At 43.0% G+C, this 23721-nt stretch overlaps 1 protein-coding gene across 7 annotated transcripts in view; it reads left to right on the forward strand.

Annotated features, from left to right (window-relative positions):
• The window catches only part of KAZN (kazrin, periplakin interacting protein), a 970648-nt gene that overhangs the window by 299762 nt on the left and 647165 nt on the right, over positions 1-23721 (forward strand). The window contains exon 1 of one of the 7 annotated variants that reach the window (XM_078642781.1): positions 7901-8059. The exons of the other annotated variants lie outside the window; for them this stretch is intronic. Within the exon in view, the coding sequence (XP_078498907.1) occupies positions 8011-8059 (49 nt within the window). The 5' untranslated portion in view covers positions 7901-8010. Of the gene's footprint in view, positions 1-7900; positions 8060-23721 lie in introns of those variants that run through there. 7 annotated transcript variants of the gene reach the window in all.

Raw genomic sequence — 23721 nt, forward strand, 5'->3', positions numbered from 1 at the left:
GACGGAGCATGTGAACCAATCAAACACTCACACCCAGTCAAAAGATCTAGGTTTAATCCATCACCGTTCTTTAGCCCACTCTGCCACCCCAGTTCAGACATGGCCATATGCAAATCAGTCTGACCCTGTGCCTTATGGGAACAGTCCAGCCCGAACTGCCAAGCCATGCCTTCCCTGCACTGGAAACAAGCTTCCTAGGACCGGTTTCTGGCATTTCAGCCGTCCTCAGCCAGGCTTGCTTGAATCCAGTGGCAAAGTGAGCAAGGGACTCACGTCTGAGCATGCCTTGCCAACTTATGGCAAACAAAGCAGTACAAAAGGGGGTGGTGATGGACGGAGCATCTGAGCCAATCAAACACTCACACCCAATCAAAAGATCTGGGTTTAATCCATCACCGTTCTTTAGCCCACTCTGCCACCCCAGTTCAGACATGGCATATGCAAATCAGTCTGACCCTGTGCCTCATGGGAACAGTCCAGCCCGAACTGCCAAGCCATGCCTTCCCTGGACCGGAAACAAGCTACCTAGGACCAGTTTCTGGCATTTCAGCCGTCTTCAGCCAGGCTTGCTTGAATCCAGTGGCAAAGTGAGTAAGGGACTCACGTCTGAGCATACCCTGCCAACTTATGGTGAACAAAGCGGTACAAAAGGGGGTGGTGATGGACGGAGCATCTGAATCAATCAAACACTCACACCCAGTCAAAAGATCTGGGTTTAATCCATCACCGTTCTTTAGCCCACTCTGCCACCCCAGTTCAGACATGGCCATATGCAAATCAGTCTGACCCTGTGCCTCATAGGAACAGTCCAGCCCGAACAGTGGCAGGGGCAGGGTGAGGGTGGAGGGAGATTAGAAAAATAAAGAAAAAAGTCTCACCTGCTCGCCTCCGATTGCCAGCCGCTGCCTCTCCTCCGTCCTCTGCTCTTTTTCGATCCCAGCTGCACCCAGGCTTCCAGGCTCCCCTAAGCCAATCACTATTCTGCTGTCACCATGACAGCAGCGTTGTGAATGGTCTGAGTGCTGTGGATTGGCGCTTAGACAGGGAGTAGGAGCCTGTGCTTGTTCTCTACCCAGGCTGTGTATTACAGCACGGTGGAGAACATACAGATTGTGCATGACGGCCATCCACTCCTCCCTCTGATAGGAGCCCAGTCCCCCCCCCCCCCCCCGCCCTAACTTGGCTCCAATCCATTAAGGTAAAAATAAAAGTGTAACAACGTTCAGTTATTATCATTTTATTTTTCCTTTACACTGCTCTGATAGCAGTGGGGTGACGCTCCTCCGCCTTAGTGGAGGAGCCGCCGCTGGTATAGAGTTGATAATGGTAATCGTGTGGGGATATTTCTTTGGCTAGGGAATGAATATATGCAATAGATAGCATAGTGGATTGTAATTACTCCTTGCGATTGAGAGGGATATAATTGGAATGCAATAATTTTTATGTAATTTAAAGACTATGTTGTTGTGATCAAAACATTGGACATTTCTGGTTTAGTCTGTGTACATGTTGCCCTTGACAACTGGAATTGTTTTTTGTTTGTATCTGCAAGGATAGGGAAAGAGATCCTTCAAGAAGCTTCTTGCAGGGGTAAGTGTACCTGGGCAATGTAGTGCCTAGGCTCGAATGCCCCTTCCCATTCCAGCTAATGTAGGTGATTCCTATACATCTTTGGTACAATTGACAAAGATATAATCTTGAAAGTGGCTGAAGGAGCTTGGAAATCATTTTGTCCCCTGACAACTTTGTGTTGGTGAGATGATGTTCCTCTTTGACTGCAGCTTATTGACCGGAGATACCTGGGTGTAGACTACAGCTGATGCTTCAGACAGTGGAGACAGAAACTGGCTATTAGTGATCAGCAATGCTTGTCCTTTCTACTCAGTTCAAGGTGGAAAAACGTGCCCTTCAAGAAAAGCACATTGGTTTGTTTTGCTTTGCATTAGGATTGTTATGATAAAAGGTAAACCGATTACATTTTTACAAGTCTAATAATTTGGAATAATTTGTTGAAGGTTATCAAGTTTTAGATTGTCTTGATTTCTTGTGCCATTTCTAACAAGTTTCTTTGGCTCTCTATTCGCAACCAATGTGTAGATATGTTCAGAACTCCACGTACTTGTGGGTGTACATAAGGGGGTAAAAGACCTACCGTAGTCAAAAGATTAGCTTCTTCATCCCAACAGCCTGCCTTCTGTTATATGCAGCCTCAGTAGTACTGAGTGTTGAGTACTCTTCAGACCTGTTGCAACTGTGTCCCATCAAACTTCTGGCTCTCTCACTGGGCTCTATCTCACTTGTTGGGCTTATCTGAACATTTATTGTGTGGACCTCGTCTGATGTCAGTGGAGTTACCAAGACCTTATTACTGTAAATTGGAGCTGAGGAAAGGAAGCATCACAAAACCAGAGTTTACAGTCTGGAGGAAGAGTGTGCCCAGGGTATATATGATGTATCACTGCACTGTGGGGTGTTTCCACCCTCCAAGTATATGACCAGAAAATGAGCATATCCAAGCTCGCAGGTGCAACCAGACATTATGTACCACTTGCAAAAAGGATGTAAGATACACACCATATTTCAACAAACCATCTGAGAAGGCGCAGGACTCACAATAGTGTGTGCAGGTGTAAGACTTCCCAGGTCAGGGCAATAGGGAAAAGGTGGCAATCCCAGAGGAGTGTGTGACAGGCTCTGTTGCAGAGGGTGGGTTCTTTGTAACCAGCTTCTTTGGAAGTTTCAAATCCCTTCCCCTCAAATATTCCTCGAATGAGGCGAAAAACAACAGTTGTGTAGAATAGATATTCTGCTGCTGCACATACTCCTGCTGAGAACCACAATGCTTTTCTAAAGGATTATGGTGCCCACTTTGGAAATCCCTAGTAGTACGCATGTGGTACTTATGAGATGACTAGACGAGTGAACAAACATGGGAGAAGGGGCCCAGTAGCTGTGTGAACCAGAAAATCACATGGCATTATTTGCAGCATGCCTCTAGGAAAATAATGTCTGTGAAAAGGGTAAGGGGATAGGTATCCACCGAAGTCATTGGTCACCTCTCCATATGTGGCCTGAGTGACTAGTCTTGTCAATGGTCAGAAGATTTCATGTGAGACTTTCACTAATGGACAGGAACTTCACAGGCTATTTCAGGAGGTGTTCGGTCATGCTAACCTTGCCCATGTCAGAAGAATTCAAAAGGAGAGCAGGAGGACAGCCATGTTCGAACCCCTTAGCACAGAAGTTATGTAACCAGAACTCAACCAGACATTTGCCTTGGATGCCAGAAGAGAAGGGGCAGCATAACACTTTATTTCCAGCCAACCGTTTCCATCCAGTCTGGATGCGCTTTCGCTAGGGGGCCTGTTACTCAGGTAAAGTAGTTGTAAACAAGCAGCAGTGGTAAATTCAGTTAAGCGAATAATTCAAATGTTAAATAACTCTTTAATTAAGCATTTGATGTTGTTTATTTCATGTCCAGAAAGATGGATAGGTGTAATGTGAAGATATATTTGGACATTTCTGCCCAGAGCAGCAAAAACTCTAGTGATGGTCCTGGATCAGACAATGGCATACACGCTGCTCCTATAAGAGATATAGCACAGCTGTCATTGTCTAGTGCCACAACAGAAGATTTTTTCTCCATGTTCATGCATCTGTGCAATCAGGTACTGGATGTGACAACGCTTTGAAATTATATCTTTTATAGTTCAACCTCTAGGCCTCGACATTGTACAGTGGTTAAATTGCAACAAAAAAAGTCCTAGGAGCTTATAAAGCAGCATGGGTGCCAAATACGAAAGCAGCCTTGTCTTGAGTGTACCCTTGTTCTGTTTTCACCCTCATACACTTCCTGCTTTCTATCTCACTCGTTCTGGTTCTTTGTATCCCTGGTTTCTCCATTTGTCGCTCCTTTTCCTATCTTTCTTCTCTTCCTGTCTTCCTTTTCTGCCCTTTGTCTGTCTTGCAATGGTTCCAAGTCTGATGGTGAAAAATAAGACTTGACAACCCAAAAACGAGTGCAGTACCCTCCACCGGCAACCCTGGCACAAATTAATCACAGACATTGCGCTAGACTGGCATTTCTGAAGAGAACTTCCAAGAAGCATCAGCAAACGCCAGTACTCCACTTACTGCTTAAGCAAGACATTCCAGTTTTTAAGGAAAGTGAATGGACTGTGGTAAGATGAGTATTGAAGTAACACAACTTGACAGTCAAAGAACAAGCTGGCATCGCTTAGTTTGAATTGTGTATTGCATTTGGTTTTACATTCTGCCAAGAGAAAGGCAACGTGGCCTTTGAATGTCTGCATAATATTTAATATCTTATAAACTGAAAAATAGCGTTTTGTATATAGAATGAGAATTCAGGATGAATCCTATTTTGCCCACTCTATCTGTCTACTTGTGTTGCTTGGAGTGGACCCTTGTGCTGCACCTTACTGAATCCATCAATATCCCCCTTTTATGGTTTCTGGATAATAGTTCCAATATGTGTTCAGTATTGCGTTCAGGCACGGCTTTTGGCTAATCTATTGTACTTTAACTGCTTGAGCATAAATCTGCCTTAAGTCAGCTTACCCCTACTCGACTCAGGATGGCTAATTTGTTTGTTGAGGCCCATTCCATCTCCTTTTGCTATCAGTGGCCTCCTCCCTTTGTAATGTGCCGGGGAGTATTTGGACATTTGAGTCTGCACTGTCCCCATATTTCCTTGACCTTTCCGCACTTTGCATTCCCCACCTTGTTGAAACCTGTGGCAGAAGGCTCCTGGAAATGCTACCTACTTTGGTTGGCTAGGGTTATGATTTTTTGACCTGGTCTTTCCTCCACGAGTGCACCTAGTTTAATAGAAATACTGAGCTCCAGACACTCCTTGAGCCCGTCGATGTCTGGACATCTGTAGGAGCGCTGCTGGACAAGTATAGATATACATCTGACAGCATTCTTTTTTTTTTTTTTTATTAGCAACACAAGCATTCAATCATTACAAGAGTAATTCATTACTGAATACAAAACATTTACGAAAAATTCAAGAATTTATAAAGTACTAAGTCATATACTGATTTGCAGAGAAAAAAAAACACATTCTATACACAAGTGTCAGCGTATCGCTTATTGACGAATAAATAGATATCAGCTCATATATGGAAACAGTATTCCCCAAATTTTGTCGACTTTATTGAGTGAGCGTTCGCTTCGTATTCTAGCTAGGGAGAGTTCCATATCATAGATTTCTTTCACCAACCGCCACCATTCGGTTATGTGAGGTGGTTTGTCCAAGATCCATGCCCTTGCTATGACCAATCTAGCACAAGATATTAAAATAAACAACAAATCCTTCGATGGAGCAGTAATTGGTTGCATTCCTAGAAGTATCATCTCAGCTGATAGTGGAGCACATGTCATTTGTTTCTGTATCAGTTTTCCACGTTATCCCAGAATGTATGTAAGATAGGACATGAAACAATCATGTGCTACAGATCAGCCTCGAGCAGGTCGCATTTTGGACATTTTGTACGGTCGTAGGGAGTATTATTTCCTGACCACTTAGAAATTTGAAACGGAGTGTAATACAATTGGCATACGGTCTCTTATAGGCTTAAAGCTTTAAGCTAGATGAGTGAACCAAATTGTTACTATTATGAAAAAATGTAGAGATATTGTTTGAGATCTGACAGCATTCTAGTTAATGCTGCATTTCTTGATGCTGGCCACTTGGGTCGCACTCTGCTGCTGTGATCTTATTTAGAAGAAGCTGAAACTTTACTATTAGGTGTGGGGATGTGCTGGTCCAGGACCAGGAGGATACAAATCAAGGCACAATGAACTTCAGCTTATATGGAGGTCATCTTGAGAATGCGGGCACCTGGAAGTTATGAGAACCTTGCGAGCATCCGTCTTTGCAAGACCATTGAGTTCTTCTTGTGGAAAGTTCCAGAAATGGGAACGTTGTGACCTTCATTTGGCAAGATGCTCCCTGTGTCATCCCTGACTTTCTATGTGTCAGTTGCACCCCTTTTCAAGCCCAAGTGGGATTCAAGTGTTTTCTCTTTTGCCAGAGGGTTATAGTAGTGTCCTGCTGGCTAAAGCTGGGTATCCTGATTCTGGCACTGTTTAACCAATTATTCTAGCCCTTGCATCTCCCACGAATTTTGTTTATAAGTGGGCCTTGGCCCACATCCTAAACTCTGTTACCAGATGCCACTAAGAACCTTTGGGTCCTGAAGGGGCCCTGATTTCCTTTACACTCCCCGTCATCTGCACATTTTGAATGTTACAAGGCATTTACAAGACATGACCATCAAACATCTGCCACACCTGGGACATCAACTGTGGATGCTAGTTTACTTCCTGCACGGTTAGTCCCTTAGTTGTGACTTTGGCTTTGGAAACCAGTTATAAGGGAACTGGTGACCCCTGGGACTGACAGATGTTTGTATGTCAAACTATCAGTTACCTGCTGGAGTAACTTTTGAGCGCTATTCATCGCTACCTTTGAAGAGTCAAGTGTACAGAGGAAATAGTAACTGGTTTCCACGACGGCCCCCAGTGCCTTGAGACCCGTAAGGGTGAGTAGTTTGCGCTTTACAAATACGGATTTTTTTATTTATTTATTTATTTACCCAGCTATATTGCAATAATACATGAGGCACCAGGCCCTAAGAAATGCCTAGATACCTGCTATTCACAGCACTTTTACAGGAGAAGTAGCAGTATTAAGACTTTTTGTTATTTTTTAAATCTTAATTTTAGTTTGTTGAGGCTGACTGAGTAAGAAAAGGCAGTGAAGGTGCATCACTGGGTGGATGAATGAGCGACATATATATTCATTAATTAAGTAGCGTTTTTAATGTATCACTGAATAATAGTCCTACGGCCTTTGTACATCCTGTAATATTTTGGCGCGTGAGTAGTTTTCAGAATAATATCTCGGCGTTGCCTTTCATTTGTATATGGGGCGACATTTACTAGTGACTCGGTGTTTGCTCACCTCTCGTATAAACTGGAGTGTAGACAAACAAATAAGTGAAACTGTCTCATTTGCAATGAGGACTGAAATATGGGAAACAAGCATAGGATTAATTTCAAACCCCAAGAGGAAGCTCATTCTGAATCTTTCAATGCGATTTATGCTGCAAGTAAAAAACACTATTTACTAACCTTCAAAATAAATTTACTATGCTAGTGGGTTTTCTGCATGGAGTTTACGCCGGCAATATTAGATAAAGTATTACTGTATTGTATTTTCAGGATGTACAAGTAAAATTAACCGGACATGCTGATATTGGTGTTTGAAGCACCAAAATCAGTCTGTAAATCCTCTTATTCTGGGACAAGCTCCCAATTTATTTATTAAACCTGATAACTTGCGACCCAGTGGAATCTGTTTATATAGGGTCTGATAAACATTGACCCAAACACCGGGCCAGTCGTAATGAGGGTACTTTGTTTATTTGTTTTCCAATTGTGTTATTTGTATATTTTTTCTTAATTGAAGCTAATAAAATGGTGCGCGTCCACCTAGGAGCAACGAGTTATACACATTCATAACAAAAGAGGGACTGCGTGTGGCACAGTAGTTGGTAATAAAAGCAGTTACTAAATGACCCTGTAAAGCCCAAAAGCAGACACTATATAACCTTGTAAAGCTTCATGCATTTCTGCCAGGGTGGTAACAGTTCGGAGTATGGAGGTTGCCCTCAGCACCTGCTGATCCGTGCCCACTAGCCGCCTGTTATGAGCATTAATCATGTGATCACCTCGTCTCAGCTGGACCTGCGCCCTGCGCGTGCCAGGGTTAGAGTAGAACGCTGGTAGAACGTTCGAGAAAGACTGCTCGGGTCTCCCTCTAACGGTTATTCCATCAGCCTGCCCCCCCTCTGCCCCCCTTAGAATTACAACAGGTTTTTCAGTCCCAGCTAACCACTGTGTCTTGTCTAAATATGGAGGCATTCCAGGACCCCCCTCCTTCACTTCGTCGCAGACTTTTATGTCGTTTGACGAGGAATGACGTCGAAGGGAAAGAAAACTCGTGAAGTATACGTAGGCTCTGAAAGTAGGTGTAAGAAGGCTGCCCCTCTCCCCCTCAAATAACCAAGCCGGAGCTCTGAAAGTGAAAGAGCAATAAAGATGCTTTAAAATTTGTTTTTCTCTTGTTACATTTGCTGTGACAGAGGTCAATAGTGAAAAATATATCTACTGACAAGCTGCTGCTTATTCTTTTAAAATGGAGAGTGTTGTTTACTTTTCTTTCTCTGACTGCCAAGTTAGAAGATTTTGTGAAGTGAATTATCTCACAGGGGTTTATAGGATGTAGGAGGTCATATTTTTCTAACTGAACAAAGTTGAAATACCTACTCTGCAAATATTTCAGAATATATCAGCAGTTAGGGAAACATATTGGTTTGTAATTTTGAAGTGTGATGGAAACGAAGATTTGAATAGGTTCAAAACAAATTAAGACACTTTACTTGGTGATGTGCTTATGATAAATATTTGCAGAAACCTGATTTCCATACATTACCACCGTTTGCGCACTATATAATTTTACCAGTAAAATTGCACATCAGTGCACATTTTGTGGTTATTTTAATGGAAAATGTGCTGTCTGTAAATGAGTGTGCTATCACACTATGTTTTAGTAATATATTTGCAACAATATACTCCAAAATGTAGCACTGGCTACATACCACACCTCTACCACTCTCCTCATTTGTTATACTTGTTTATTCACAATCCCCATGACTTTACTGATGCAACCCTCATGGCTGTACCCCAACACTGAAAATTGTTTCAGCACTACTTGAAGTATGGCAGTAGTGAAGCTAAGGGTGTGGTAATGCATTCTGCTGAAAGTTTTGTAAGCCCTCATTGGCACATTCCATCATTTTCTGTCACTGTAATGATCAGTGATGGATATGTTCTAGTCACTAACATCCATGTACTGTAGTATTTTTGTTTTGTTTGTAATGAATCAAATATTGTGTTGCAAAAAGTCTGTTTTCTTGTTTATAAGAATGTATTTATGCATTGGTACCATTATAGAGCAAGCTCAACTGGGTGGCAATGGAGAACTGTATCTAGTAAGAAAGACGCGGAGGAACAGAATGGTTCCAGATTTTGTGCATTTGTGTAGGGCTGGACATGAGAGAGAACATTTTTGTTGGCTGCCATTGAAGTCCACAGAGCATAGATATGCAGGAGCAATTAGATGTCTGAGGGTGGTGATCAAATGAACACGTTACCTGATTGATGCTCTTTAGGTCTCTATGTAAACTCACATGGTTTAGTATTGTCAACGCAATGTTTTTTGACCGGCGTGTTGTGCATTTTCCTTGCGTGTCTTTCAACATTCCCACATTGCATGAGAATGTAATGCTTTTTAGTTGTCTGCATACCCTCTCACATTGTCCATGCATTGTACTGCGATGTGACCTTGTATGTTTCACAGCTCTTAGGCGCCAGTAACAGTGCACAAGATGTGAGGTTTGTGAAAACAGTAGTGTAAATGTGCGCTTCCAATGATGCGCGTAATATGATTGCACGTTCTGTGGTCTGAGATTGTGAGTGCAGTCTCGATGGTATGAGATTGTGAGTGCAGCCATGGTGATCTCCAATTAGGAGTGTAGTCTAGGTGGTATGAGATTGCGAGTGCATTCTAGGTGGTATGAGATCGGGAGTGCTCTCTGGGTGCTATGAGATCATGATGCTATGGGATCCAGAGTGCACTCTAGGTGCTATGAGATCGCAATTGCACTCTAGGCGCTGTGAGATCGTGAGTGCACTCTGCTTGCTATGAGAGAGGGAGTGCAATCTAGGTGCTATGAGATCAGGAGTTCCATCCGGGTGCTATGAGAACTAGAGTGCACTCTAGGCGCTATAAGATCGCGAGTGCACTCTAGGCGCTATGAGATCGCGAGTGCACTCTAGGCGCTATGAGATCGCGAGTGCACTCTAGGCGCTATGAGATCGCGAGTGCACTCTAGGCGCTATGAGATCGCGAGTGCACTCTAGGCGCTATGAGATCGCGAGTGCACTCTAGGCGCTATGAGATCGCGAGTGCACTCTAGGCGCTATGAGATCGCGAGTGCACTCTAGGCGCTATGAGATCGCGAGTGCACTCTAGGCGCTATGAGATCGCGAGTGCACTCTAGGCGCTATGAGATCGCGAGTGCACTCTAGGCGCTATGAGATCGCGAATGCACTCTAGGCGCTATGAGATTGCGAATGCACTCTAGGCGCTATGAGATCGCGAGTGCACTCTAGGCGCTATTAGATCGCAAGTGCACTCTAGGCGCTATTAGATTGCAAGTGCACTCTAGGCGCTATGAGATTGCGAGTGCACTCTAGGCGTTATGAGATCGCAAGGGCACTCTACGCGCTATGAGATCGCGAGGGAACTCTAGGCACTATGAGATCGTGAGTGCACTCTAGGCGTTAAGAATTTGCGAGTGCACTCTAGGCGTAATGAGATCGCGAGTGCACTCTAGGCGTTAGGAGATCGCGAGTGCACGCTTGCTGCTATGAGATCGCAAGTGCCCTCTAAGCACTATGAAATTGTGACTGGCCTCTAAGCGCTAAGAGATTGCGAGTGCACTCTTGCTGCTATGAGATTGCGAGTGCACTCTTGCTGCTATGAGATTGCGAGTGCACTCTAGGTGCTATGAGATTGTGAGTGCGCTCTAGGTGCTATGAGATTGCGAGTGCACTCTAGGTGCTATGAGATTGCGAGTGCACTCTAGGTGCTATGAGATTGCGAGTGCACTCTAGGTGCTATGAGATTGCGAGTGCACTCTAGGTGCTATGAGATTGCGAGTGCACTCTAGGTGCTATGAGATTGCGAGTGCACTCTAGGTGCTATGAGATTGCGAGTGCACTCTAGGTGCTATGAGATTGCGAGTGCACTCTAGGTGCAATGAGATCGCAAATGCATTCTAGGTGTAATGAGATCTCGAGTGCACTCTGGGTGCTATGAGATCGGGAGTGCACTCTAGGTGCTATGAGATTGCGAGTTCCGTCTGGGTGCTATGAGAGCGAGAGTGCACTCTAGGTGCTATGAGATCGCAAGCTCACTCTAGGCACTATGAGATCGCGTGTGCATTCTAGGTTCTATGAGATCGGGAGTGCCCTCTAGGCGCTTTGAGATTGCGAGTGCTCTGTAGGCGCTATGAAATTGTGATTGGCTTCTAAGCGCTAAGAGATTGCGAGTGCACTCTTGCTGCTATGAGATTGCGAGTGCACTCTTGCTGCTATGAGATTGCGAGTGCACTCTTAGTGCTATGAGATTGCGAGTGCACTCTTAGTGCTATGATATAGCGAGTGCACTCTAGGTGCTATGAGATACCGAGTGCAGTTTAACATGGTCTGGCCTTGCGAGTGCAGTCTTGGATCATCTATTACATGCCCATCCACTCATCAATAGCCTGGGCACTCAGAACAGGCCTAGCATGATCTTAAATGTGTAAATCCATTAGCAGCCCTTCCAAAGCACTTTTAGTAATACTCTGCTACAGAGCAGTGACCCCTGCTCCTTCTCACAATGAGGCACTGTGAATTCAGGTAATCCAAATCAATTTGAAGCGATGCATTCAGGCGTGATGGCCTCAGATATTGAGTTTCCTTTCTTTACAATTTATGGCGACGTACTAAAATCAGCTCCAAGGGAGCTCGCCCATGCTTCATTCAAAGTGACATGAAATCCATCCGCAGGTGTGGGCCGCCATTTCAATCATGTGGTGTATCAGGGGAAGGGCGATGCGGAAACTTTCTGGTAATGCAATACCGTGTGGGAAAGGGTGTTCTGGACCTCAAATCCTGGGATCTGAGAATGATATTTGCATTGAATGATGCACGCTGTATAATTCTCTGGAGTCGCTCAACTGATGTTTCAAAGGAAACCGCGTACAAAGAGTTTTTAGATCACTTAGTGCATTGCTAATGAACAAAGAAACATTAGAACAATTGTAATATAAATGAAATAGAACTAATTTGTGAATAGGAAAACAAAAAGTTGTGAAACCTGTTAGTTGGTAAGCAGTTTAGTCATGCCCTCACAAGGGAGGTTGGCTAGGCGAGGGCCCCGAACCAGGTTTTTTTTCTTAATGTAGCCAAATCATTCATGTCCTTGCACGGCCTTTCAAATGGATTTGCTAAAAATTAAAATAATTTAGATAATAAAGTAATGACGCATCCCAAGGTCTGACACAGTACCAAGGAGTCTTATTGCTCTGCAGCAGGAGTGTCTTAACGAAGGTTGTGTGACTAGATGGGCTGAAGATCACACAGTCTATCTGCTGTGAGCACTGCTCCTACCCACCAACCCACTGATGTTTTTTTCTGTGTCCTGCTTGGCCAGTCCAGCCCAGATATGCACCAGCGCGTGTGTACACAGGCTGTGTCAGTGCCAGCACCAATAAAGGAGACCGTGACATACAACTTTTGAGGCCTCTTTGAATGTTGGCAGACACTAAAGCCCCGAATTAAATCACTTAGCTGAAGGAAGGCATCATTAGTCTATTAATTCAGCTCCACGGTAATCGATGGCCTTCTGCACAAATGGTTATCATTTTATTGTGCCTGGATTTCACCCAGAATCCTTAATTAACTGCGAGATAAGCGCGGCATTGAGAGCAAAGAAAGCCACTTTTTCTCTGTTAACGATTCCGATCTGTGTCTTTAGAAAGCCTACAATGCAGGTCCGCCGAGATTACCCGCCTCCGAATAAGACGTGAAAGGAAGCTCAGTTTATAGGCGCACTGGGCGCAGTAACAGCGGGAACACAATGTCTGCTGCGGCAAAACCCTGTCCGCTCCAGATCACACTACAACCTATTTAGAAGGGAGGTTTTGGAAAGTGTAACTGGAGTGCATTGTAACTTCAGCGGCGGCACACTTGACAGTTCTGAAGCTCCACTCCATTTCTTAAAGAAGTACGACCATAAAATGTAAATAATGGCCTCAACAATGAAGGCGGTTGAAAGAAGAGATGCTCGGTGCTTAATTTGTGCATGTGGTTGTAGCAGGGGGCACCAGCCCTCCTTTTTGTGGGGGCTGCAATATTTTTCATTAGCAAACTTTGACCCAGAGAGAGAGGCAGAAACTGAAGCAAGCGAGAGAGAGAGAGAGAGAGAGAGAGAGAAAGCTAAAGATGGGAAACAATGACCAAGGAGAGAAGGAACAATCAAATGCTTGTATACCACCTCATCCATTTATGTTTTATAATGTATACTGTAAAGCGCTCTGATACCCTCGTGGGTCACGTTCGCGCCATATAAAACTGTATAAATAAATAAATAAACAAATAAATGATAATGAACCTGCGAGAGTGAGATAAAGAGACAGGAAGTGTGGGGTGGCCGAAGGAAGAATTAAGAGATGGAATCAATTATAATGTGATCCTTGAGTGGAAAAAAATATGGTCATTTTCTACTTCTGGGTAGCTAATTATCCCTAACTTCTCACAGTGTACTACTACAAACTACACACATGACCTAAATTAGATCGCAAACAATGCAAACAAATGACAACGTACAGCACTAGAAGCGTTCTATAAAGAGCATTCACAGTACACAAAGGGTGGCCTATACCATACTGCACCAAAAAGTACTACATTCATCCGTGCCACGTGTTCACTCAAAATCTATAGAAAACAGAAGGTAGGACCAGCAGCCTACCCTTGCATGCAGCACACAATTGACAGGCACTGGCCATGCTTTGTTAAATCATTTTACACAGTGCTTTAAATGGAAATATTGAAGTGCAGGGACTCCTTTTTAGTTGACCTGTTGGCTCCCGTGAAGTGCTGGTACTCTTCCAATAAATGTATTGCAGCAGTGCCGAGAAGTGTTGGTCCTTCCCTTTCAAATTAAAGGCGTGCAGGTACGAGCAGCAGACAGTACCTGCCCATTTAAAGCACGGATTTGATAGAGCCATACAGCTTAAAGGGTAAGGTCTGTGACAGATCCCTGTATGTAGTACACATAAGTGTACAGGGAAAACCAGTATCTAGGACACACAGGGAAAATTCTTGTAATGGCATTTTTTAGAGCCATAAAGCTTACGGCCACGGCCTGTGACAGAGCGCTGTGTATAGTATAAATGGGGGCATAGAGAAACCCAGAATCTAGTGAACACAGGGCATATCTATCAGCCATGCCCTTTGCCAGCTACCTAGAAAGGTATGAGACATACAAGTGATACTCTTATGCCTGTGAGTGCTATATCTTCATATGCTATTACAAGGGCATTAAATATATATGACGAGCTATTTCATTGCTAACTTCATATGCTTTGCGCCATGTGATGCCATTTATGATGTCACTTTTTTGATATCTGTATTTTGTTAGATTACATGGAATTTGTAACTGTTGTGATATGTTTGTATGTGACCTTAGTAGAGAACCAAAGCGTTCAGTTAACAAAAAATTCTCAGAATTTGCTTTATGTAATTCAAAAATACTTTGTCCGCTGTCTGTAATACCCACTGCCTATGACGTTTGTACATGCTGAGGTCTCTGTACTGATTCCTTCGGTACCGACAGGCTGTTTTGAAGCCAATGGGCACATGATTCTCTGGTTCTACTTTTTTCCCCTCAAAACTATGCAAAGACAAAGACTTTTTGTTGATCTTGGAATCCAGATTGTGGAATTCTCTCAATTTTACAATTAGGATTTTAAAGGCCTTCTACATTTTGGGTGGCTAAAGACCTTGCTTTTCCCTCACTGAGGATTAGTTTATCTCAGGGTGATTCTGAATTATGTTAGATTACAGGCCACTTTGACACCAGTGTTATTTCAAAATGTCAAAACATTAAACTCACCTAGCGGATTCTTTCACCAATTCCCTCAGTGCTGTGGCCTCCAATGCTTCAATTGTCACCTTCTGAAGTAAACAAAAAAGTGATGGGTTGAATGCTTGAATTAATCTCACCGCTGGTAATTAGTCTAAGTCGTATTCTAGTCCATCGTTTTTTTTTGCCCAAAGTGCCACCTCATATTAGACCCAGCCATACGTGAATCCGTCTTGGTCCTACTCCAACAGTATCAGTCCAGCCAGAACTGCCAAGCCAGTTCCTCTCCTGAACTGAGACGCAAGCCTGGAGCGGGGAGTATGTACAGTCTTAAGCTTAATAGCAATTCCTTGGAGATAGTGTGAAGAGGCGGGAAATTACCTTTACAGTAAGAATAACTCTGAAATGAGCCATGGAGCTTCAGGCAGTTATACAATTTAATAGTGAGGTCTGGAGCCACATTGGTGAGGGTGTTGTATCATTTCTCAATTAAGTTGGGTGTGCCATAGGCTAGTCCATGGCTTTGGGGGGGGTCCTGGGTTCATTCCACATATTTGATGGCAACCAGGGACAAGTGACCAGAGGAGATTATACGACTCCTGCTAGCTCTGTGGTCAAGGCGATGACAAAAGGTCTTGTGCCAACTCACAGCAACAGGTACATGAGCACTTTCCTTTGTCAGCTGGCACTGGAAGAAGAGGTTGTCCTCTTCCAAACCTGGGTGGCACAGAGTTGGCGATGGCTATGTAGACTTTGACATTGTGAAGGAGGGTAATATGCTGATGTATAATTGAGACAGATCTGGAGACGTTTAAGAAAGACGATCCAAGGTCTCCGGGCTCATTTATAATCAGAAGTGGAACCATCTCCAAGGACACTGGAGTTAGAAATGAGACTGTTGTTTGAGGGTATATTGTGTACAAAAGTCATAGGAAGTCGAAACACGACCTGTTGACGTTTGTCCAATTGCAAAGTTTATATTTTAACTTCATTTAATTATTCAGTGAGTATTTTGGCATTCACGGAGTTCCTAATTTTACATGTGCTTTTGTTAAGAAATGAGCCTCGTTTCCCACTGTCTGAGGATTATTACGTTGGCAAAAAGTTTGGTGATTCTAGCGTATAGACATTTGTCATATACATCTTATTAGTAATGCATGCATTGTGTCAGTAAGTTTCCACATAAATTGACTTTTGTTTGAGAATTACAGTTTATGCTAATGGTTGTGGTATGCGGAATGCTTATTACTATAAAACGGGTTGGGAAGCTAAAATTATTCACCGGTAGATTATTTTGGGAATTCTGGGTGGTCGTGTTCTTTCCACTTCTTAAGGAGTCTGATTACCAGTTTGTGGTACCCCTCTGTGTTTTACTGTGCAGATACATGCTGTTGTCCGTAATAAAGTATTGTGGATGTGCGGAACATCGCGAAAGGTACAAGTGAGGTATACTTGTGTATGTGGTGTGTGACAGGGGAAGAGTATTACCCTGCAACTAAAAGTTTTATTTGAGCAGTACCCCATAGTGTGCAAAGCCAGGAACGTGTAGTACCCTGTCAAGAGAAGCTGCAGAGGGAGTACACCATGGGGAGCTATGTTGCGGAAGAGCAAGACCCTGTTTTAAGAAGTTGCATTGGGGAGTACCCATTGATACAAGGTGAGCAAAGAAAAAATAACATGTTGCAAGAGGATTTAAGGGGAAGTACCTGGTGGAGGGCAAATGTGGGGAAGTGTATTGCTCAATTTTGTTGTGGGTGATATCCTCTAGTTTTGCCTGAATGTTGTGAGTAACAGCCACGAGTTTTACATGATTTATCATTCTGTACAAATGGAAGATTGGACCGGTGGGCTATACAGGAGGCAGAGTACATTTATGATCATTTTTGTTGCATTTTTCCATTTAGTATATAATTGAGTCGGTCAGTGTTGTGTTTGAATGTTATATGTAGCACTAGCGTGTTTTAGCTGAGCACTTTCCCTGCTGACATGGTTTGCAGTCAGTGCTTGTATTGCTAGACTGCTCTAGTGTTTGTTGTGTAAATAATTTTTTAGTTTGGTTCTAGTGGAGGCATCATTGTGCTCAGAAGACATGACAACTTCTTCTGATCATGCAGGTACTGGAGGACGTCTTACTTGGTCCACATAAGTGCTATCATCGGCGTGGCTCTTGTTCATGTTGGTCTGGCCAGATAATGTGCCTTGGTGTTGGGCTTGTTGGAGTGATGGTTGCATTTTTGTGCGTAAGTGTGTGGTGGCGTGTGTTGTCCTTTGGGAATTGCACGTATTGCTTTGTGGAAGTTGGAGAAATAGTGACAATTTTTTGTGTCTGCATCACTTTTGTAGTTTAGTAGTATGATGTGGAAGTTCGATGAATTTGTGTATGAGTGTTGTGAGGACAGCAGTGCCTTATTTGTAAAAGAGTAAGTGCCAGGGCCCTCGTCAGGAGGCTACTGCAGCTTGCACCACACATTGCCCCTGCCATGCTGTAACACAACTACTAATTATCACGCTCCTACAAGTATGACTATTCTGACTATTTCAGGCCCCCTGAGCTATAAGAATTGCTTGGGCGGCACGTAAAGCTCATTCTTAATGTAGCTTTAATTAATAACCAACTGTTATTGTTGTGATGATCTCTAAATTAGCCAGACAGCACCACCTTGTGGCAGACTATCAAGCACCGGTGTTGATATTTAAGTGCCGGTGCCAAGCACCGTAAACCCCAGGCTCAAATTAAGCACTGGAAGACCGGTATTGTTCTGGTGTCTGAGCAAGGAAGATTTAAATTAATCCAAAGTATTCTTAAACTTCTTTTCTGTTTTGTTTGTACCTAGAATATGTAAAATTAGAAATCATGGGGAAACCATTTGTCGAAGGAAGCATGTATATACCTTGCTCTGCTTGTCTTGTGATGGAGTATGCGTGACCCCATGTCTTTTCTGCATAGATATTGTATGGCATCTTTGCGAGTGTGCAGACGTGGTGGTAGAGCCTCATGTCTGAGTAGGTCACTAGATTTGCACATCTTGGACTATTGTGCAGTGGTAGTCGCAGCCTAGTTGTTGTCATGTTACTTTGTTTTAACATGAGATGTTGAACTTCATTCTTGACCCATTGCAGAGTTTATGTAACAGAAATTCGTTCTTTGTGTCTGCATGAGTATAGGAAAGATTAACAGACTGCTGTTGAGTAAATGTGTAAACTAGATATAATTTAGATTGAGTGATTGTGAATGATTGCTCCTTTTCTTTATGTGCAAGGGAATGACTGTTCATTCTTTTGTTGTTTGTAAGAAAGGGAGGTATGTAGTATCATGTGTGGTTGAGCTGGGGTCTGGAATGCTGATAAAGGAATGCTGAGAGTGAATGATGTGGTGTAATTGTGGTGTGTGATCACTAGTCGAAGCAACAACAGAGTCCTTGAACCTTTACTTTAAAAAAAGTTTAAATCCTTGAACCTTTACTTTTTTTAAAATATTTTTTTCTTTTTATACACAAACTGAAAAGAAAATACATCTTATGCGCAACATTGACCAGTGTCGGAGGGAGGGCATAACAATACCTGTCTCATCGTACTCCGTTTGTAAGGCAGTTTTCCTAAGGCGCCGGTCATAATGAACCCTGCGTAATATGTTAAACTGTATCAACCGCAGTCAAGACTTTGTGGCCACCTCTCTGAGATGCTAACCGCCGCTTCACAGTCTATGTCCTCTAGCTTCACCACATCTCGCATCTTTCTACTTCTGGGCTGCCCAAAAGTGTTGAGTGCAGTTGGTACTCCTGCTGAATAGAGGAGAAGGCAGTGCGTAATTTGAGCCGGTGGTTTCCGGTGCTTTTCAGAAAAACCAGTTAAGGACACATTTGTTTATGGGGAAATTAAGTGATTTGCCAAGACTCACAGGATGTTGAGCCAATGCCAAGAATAGATTCTGGTTCCCCAACTCCAAAGTTGGCAGCTCTGGCCATTGCTCCACATCCTCTCCCCACTCTCATGATTATAGTTGGTTCTGTTTTAGGTGGCACTAACTGGTGGTACTAGCTGCCTGCTGGTGAGAGCCCCAGCACTTATTTTTTTTACAAATTAACCACTGGGAGAAGGGCATTGTGTCTCTGCTTTCTAATATGTCCCCAACTGTCGAGATGGCAATTGTTTCCCATCTCCCAAATCCCTGGAGTTTCACCAGTCCACTAAGCCATGTTCCTTTCAAAGGGGTGTTTCCCTTGTAATTTTATGTGCCCAACCAATCTTACTTGTAGCCTTATTCCAGGCCGCCAGGTACACCTGGTTTGCCGATGGTCGCCGTTGGGCCCCCCACCCACCGTAAAGCTAGCGTGTGATCTTGGTTCCAGCATTCACCGCTTAAGCCTAAAGGTTGAAAAACGAATCATTGTTGTTAATTAAGTGGGCTGCCCATTGAATCTTTCCTGTTTGGACAATTTTGGGGGCTACCAAAAATATTGCAAACCTACCATTTGGAATGTTTTGAGTAATATGAACTTCCTGCTATTTATGTTCGCTGGCAGACCAAGTGATGGCATGAGGCCATGGATGCATGAGGCCAAGGATATACCTCTTCTTGACCCTCTCGGAGAACTGGAGTCTCTTTGATTCTGAGGCAGAGAATGACTGGTGTGTTTTTAGAGAGCAACTCTCCCTCTGTTACTACAGTCCAAAACCCATGCACTCATCCATTACCCAATCCACTTCTCAATTTTATAGCTTATTTATCAGCATACAAAATGCTTTCCTAAGCTATATTTCAACCAATTTGCTCTAAGTTTAAATCAAGTTGTTTTTAAATGTATTTTGGATTTGAAAATAGTGCTATGTAATTTCAATTCAATATTTTCGTTTTATTCACACTGCAATCATGTTTTTTCCCAATTATTAACAGCATATTACTGACTCAGAAGCAGCTCGCATATCTCTTGCTGTTACTCTGTAAGCTGTAGTTTTTATTTCCATTTCCTAACTCTTTTAGTCTCGCATACAATTTTTCAGTTTTATAAGCAGGCAAGTTGGTAATCTTGTCTTCTTTGATTCAGGGTCTATGGTGGCAACAGTAGAGGGCACTAAAGTGCACTAGAAGCAGAAATGTGGCTACCAGGAAAATTGGAGACACAATCTTCACTTCACGTAAGGTTTAAACAGCCGTGCTGTTTCTAGCGGGCATTACTGCACCCATGCTCCTAAAATCAGCATGTGCTATTTTCCTTCATGGAAAACTTATGTAGACACGTGGCATTCACTCAATGTTCGCACCTCATGTCTCTTTTGAAGTGAGACAAGTATGTAAATGAGGCCAGCGCTGTCCGCTGAGCGTCCTCCTCCGTCAGTTCATCTGAAATATCGCCAAAGGAGCCCGTGTTGCAGCATTCAAAGGAACAGAGACAGATGTGGCTGTATCCTAAGGCTGCACCTGACCCAGTTCCAGTGGGTTTGGTCCCCTGTCTACCTTTCCATCAAAAAGGCATAAAGCAATCCAGTTTTTCACTTTCCAGTTAACCAATTCTGTATCTCGTCCACGTTAATTAACAGAGGGTATCTCTTTGATTGCTCTGGGACCTTTGGTCTACATTTAACCCATTCGTTGCGGTCTTTTATGGGAAGAATGTTCTTACTTTTCCAGCACGTCACTCAAATGCTTTCTTATCATATAATTTGTTCAGGCAAAAAACAGTCTGTCTTGTCACTTGAAGAGTTTTCAGTTCCTGTCTCCCCACATACAAATCTAGTGTCATGGCCAAGATATGAGGGCCTCAGCGAATTTTATTGTAAATCATTTTCATATTTATGTCTCAAATATTGCTTTGTTTCTATTTAGATTCAAATAGTTCCTTAGTATTCATTCCTGACACTTGCTATGGGATCTACCTGATATAACATTTGTAAATATGTGTTGGTTTGCAAATGAGTTTTTTTCTCTTGGTGTTAGCTCCTGTCCAATAAATAATGAAAGAAAAACCAGTTTGGTGAATATTTTGTTTGATAAAGAATAGCAACCAGGAGACTGGAAGGACTACTCTGAAAAAAGAGGATAATCAAATGGTTCATTTTCCAGATAAATTGTCTGCCTGAGACAACTGAGAACGGGAGAGCTGACGTGCTAGGGGCAGGCCAGCAGATGTGGCGTACTCCACCACATCTCAGTATGTGCCCTTGAGTCCCGCAGGAGCAACGCCTGGTTTGAAGCCCGCTCAGATCTATCACTCCTCTTTCTTTGAGATCGTAAAACTTCCCCTCCCAAAAGCCGCCTTCGCAAACTACATAACTAAAACAGGAGCAAAAAACAAATGACTCCTTAGAGAAAATGCCCATAGGAGGCCCTGATGCTATAGAAAAATTAACAAAATTAATTTTCCCCTATGTGGAAGTTGCTAACTGGAATTACTTTAAGGGGCGTTTAAGGTGGCCAAATAAGTGGTGGAGAGAGCAATGGCTCTCAAAGACCAAAGAGAAGGTGTGGCGGTTATTAACGGAGAAGGGTTTTTGTTTTTTTATTGTATGACCTCATGAGAAGAGAATAAAAACGTTTCTTTGTTAAAAAAAATATCAGTTCAGTCAGTGAAAGGAAAAGAGGGAGAAACCGAAAGCCTGAGAAAAAGAGAGAGAGAAATTTGATGGGCTGAGCATGCCTCCTGGAATTCACAATCAAGAGATTTGGACTGAATTATATCACAACCTCAGTGAAGCATTAGATATTTACTAAGAAAACTGCAAACATGTGCAAAGTTCTTATCTTGGATAGGCGCATTTGAACACACTTCTCATGAACCTTGCTGCCATGGATCGAAGGATGTGGAAGACTGTATCAATTAGCTTTCTAGGGTTTGCTCATTTTATGGGGGGTCAAAACAAGTGTCTACGACCTAATCACTTTAGAAAAACTACTAGTTCTGATCTTAGTTAGAATTATATGTTGTCTAACATCATATAAGTTGTGTTTGTAAAGAGAGATCCCTACAGGCACGATGCTCTCCTCTGATGCATGCCTAGTAGCCACAGGACCCTCACAATTTATCCAGAGCAGTTCATGCAACTAATACAGAAAGTCTTAGAGATTTTCATACCACCATTGGAAACACTTTTTGAGGTTTAGGACGCAGCCCCAAGACTAAAACCATATGTTGCAAACCTCACTTTTATCCATTTTTGAGCACCTGGGAAAATTCATATTTGGTTTGCAAACCCAGGTTGGCGGGCCTAGAAGGTTAGTTGAAAAGACCCCAAATTGTTCTCACAAACATGGACAAAAGTGTAATTTCTGTTCAGCTTCTCACGTCCAGAAACTTGTCAGTGGGGCTCTGAACACAGGAATATTTTTCAAATAACTCCTTCTGTTGAACGCATATTTGAGATGTAAAGGTTTCTGAGCACCTTTTTGTATAACAAGTATTGACAAAGTCAATAGGTCTCACCTTAGAGACTTTTTGGCTCTTTAGATGTCTTTTCTTGATGCTGAACAGCATGAGAAAAACATTTTCTTTTTCAGAGTATTGAAAAAAAGGAGCACAATGATATTGCTGCAGACTGTCATTTTGCTGGCCCATGCATGTGTTTTTACAAAATGACACATCGCAGTGGCCACGTCATTGCGTTTCATTTTTTTTTATTTCAATGTCCGGTGGCGGGTCGGGAATGGCACGAAAATGGAGGGGTTGGGGGCAGCAACAGGGAGGAGAGTTGGGGACAAACAACAGCAATATAGGTGCTAAGGGGGAGAAAGGGCAAAATGAGTGGGCTTAATGATAATGGGATCCGGTAGCAGGTCTGGGAGTGTACCAATGTTGAGGGGGAAAGCAGCAACATAGAGGAGGGCCAGGGATAAACAAGAGCAACATGGGAGTGGACAGAAGGTACATGCGAGAGAGGGTAAAATGAGCACGAGTTGTGGCCACAATCACACAGGTGAGAGAGCAATGTGGGGGCACAAAAACTCTCACACAAGAGTTGGGGTTGGAGAGAGCGAAAGGGGGCAGTGACCAAAGCATGTAAAGGAGGTGGCTTGCAGACATATGGACTCTTAGGGAGTGCTAAAAAAAGAAAAAAGTAGCTCCAAAAGTGCAAGCAGTGGAAGGACACAACTACCTGGGCCATTTTCTAGGGTAGTGCCAAGGACAGGAAGAGGAAGTGAAGCTGACACATGCAGGCCATAGAGAAACAACGAAATGTGATTGATGATTAAACCATCCAATGGTAACCAATAGGCCGGCTCTAAGCCCACTGTAAGCTAACAAAATGTCTTGCAAGCAACAGCACATGTACCGTCTCATGTGAGACCTAAAAAGGCTCAGATATTTGTCTAAAAGGATACATGCTCTGGCTATCTCCTAGTGTGGTATGAGTGCCCCACTCTTTCTTGGTTTTGGGTAAGCTTGTAATTAACTCTAACGAAATACATATAAACTATACATTACCCAAATCCTTACTCCCTATATAATCTATGACTGCATGGAAGATCTTTTCTCTATTCCTTGCGTCACAAGGACTGCTTATTTTAGATCATGGTCTTTTGGTTTTATGGCACAATAATTTACATTTGTATTTTGTTTCCCTTGCTCAAGAATGTGTAAACGGAGCATGGACTTACCCGCATCTATTAACCTGCATCTCTGGAAGACTAAGGATACCAGAAAAATGTACATATCTGTTTTTCTCTGGGCCATGTTAACATGGAGCTTCTTCATTCCTGTGAATGTACAGAAAACAAGTATGATTAAGATTGCATATGAGGTGCTTATCAGTATAACACTACATATCACTTATGACCTACATCTGTGAATAACTAGGGCCGTATTACACTAAGTGCCCCAGGACCACACAGGCATTTGCGACTGCTGTGCGCAGCCACAGGGCACTTTGGTATTACAGAAGGGGCCTCAGACGCTTGTGCGGCCTCTTCTGTAACACTGAAAGCGCAGACACTCATG

The sequence above is a fragment of the Lissotriton helveticus genome, chromosome 5_1 (assembly GCF_964261635.1).
Source record: "Lissotriton helveticus chromosome 5_1, aLisHel1.1, whole genome shotgun sequence".
Classification (NCBI taxonomy): domain Eukaryota; kingdom Metazoa; phylum Chordata; class Amphibia; order Caudata; family Salamandridae; genus Lissotriton; species Lissotriton helveticus.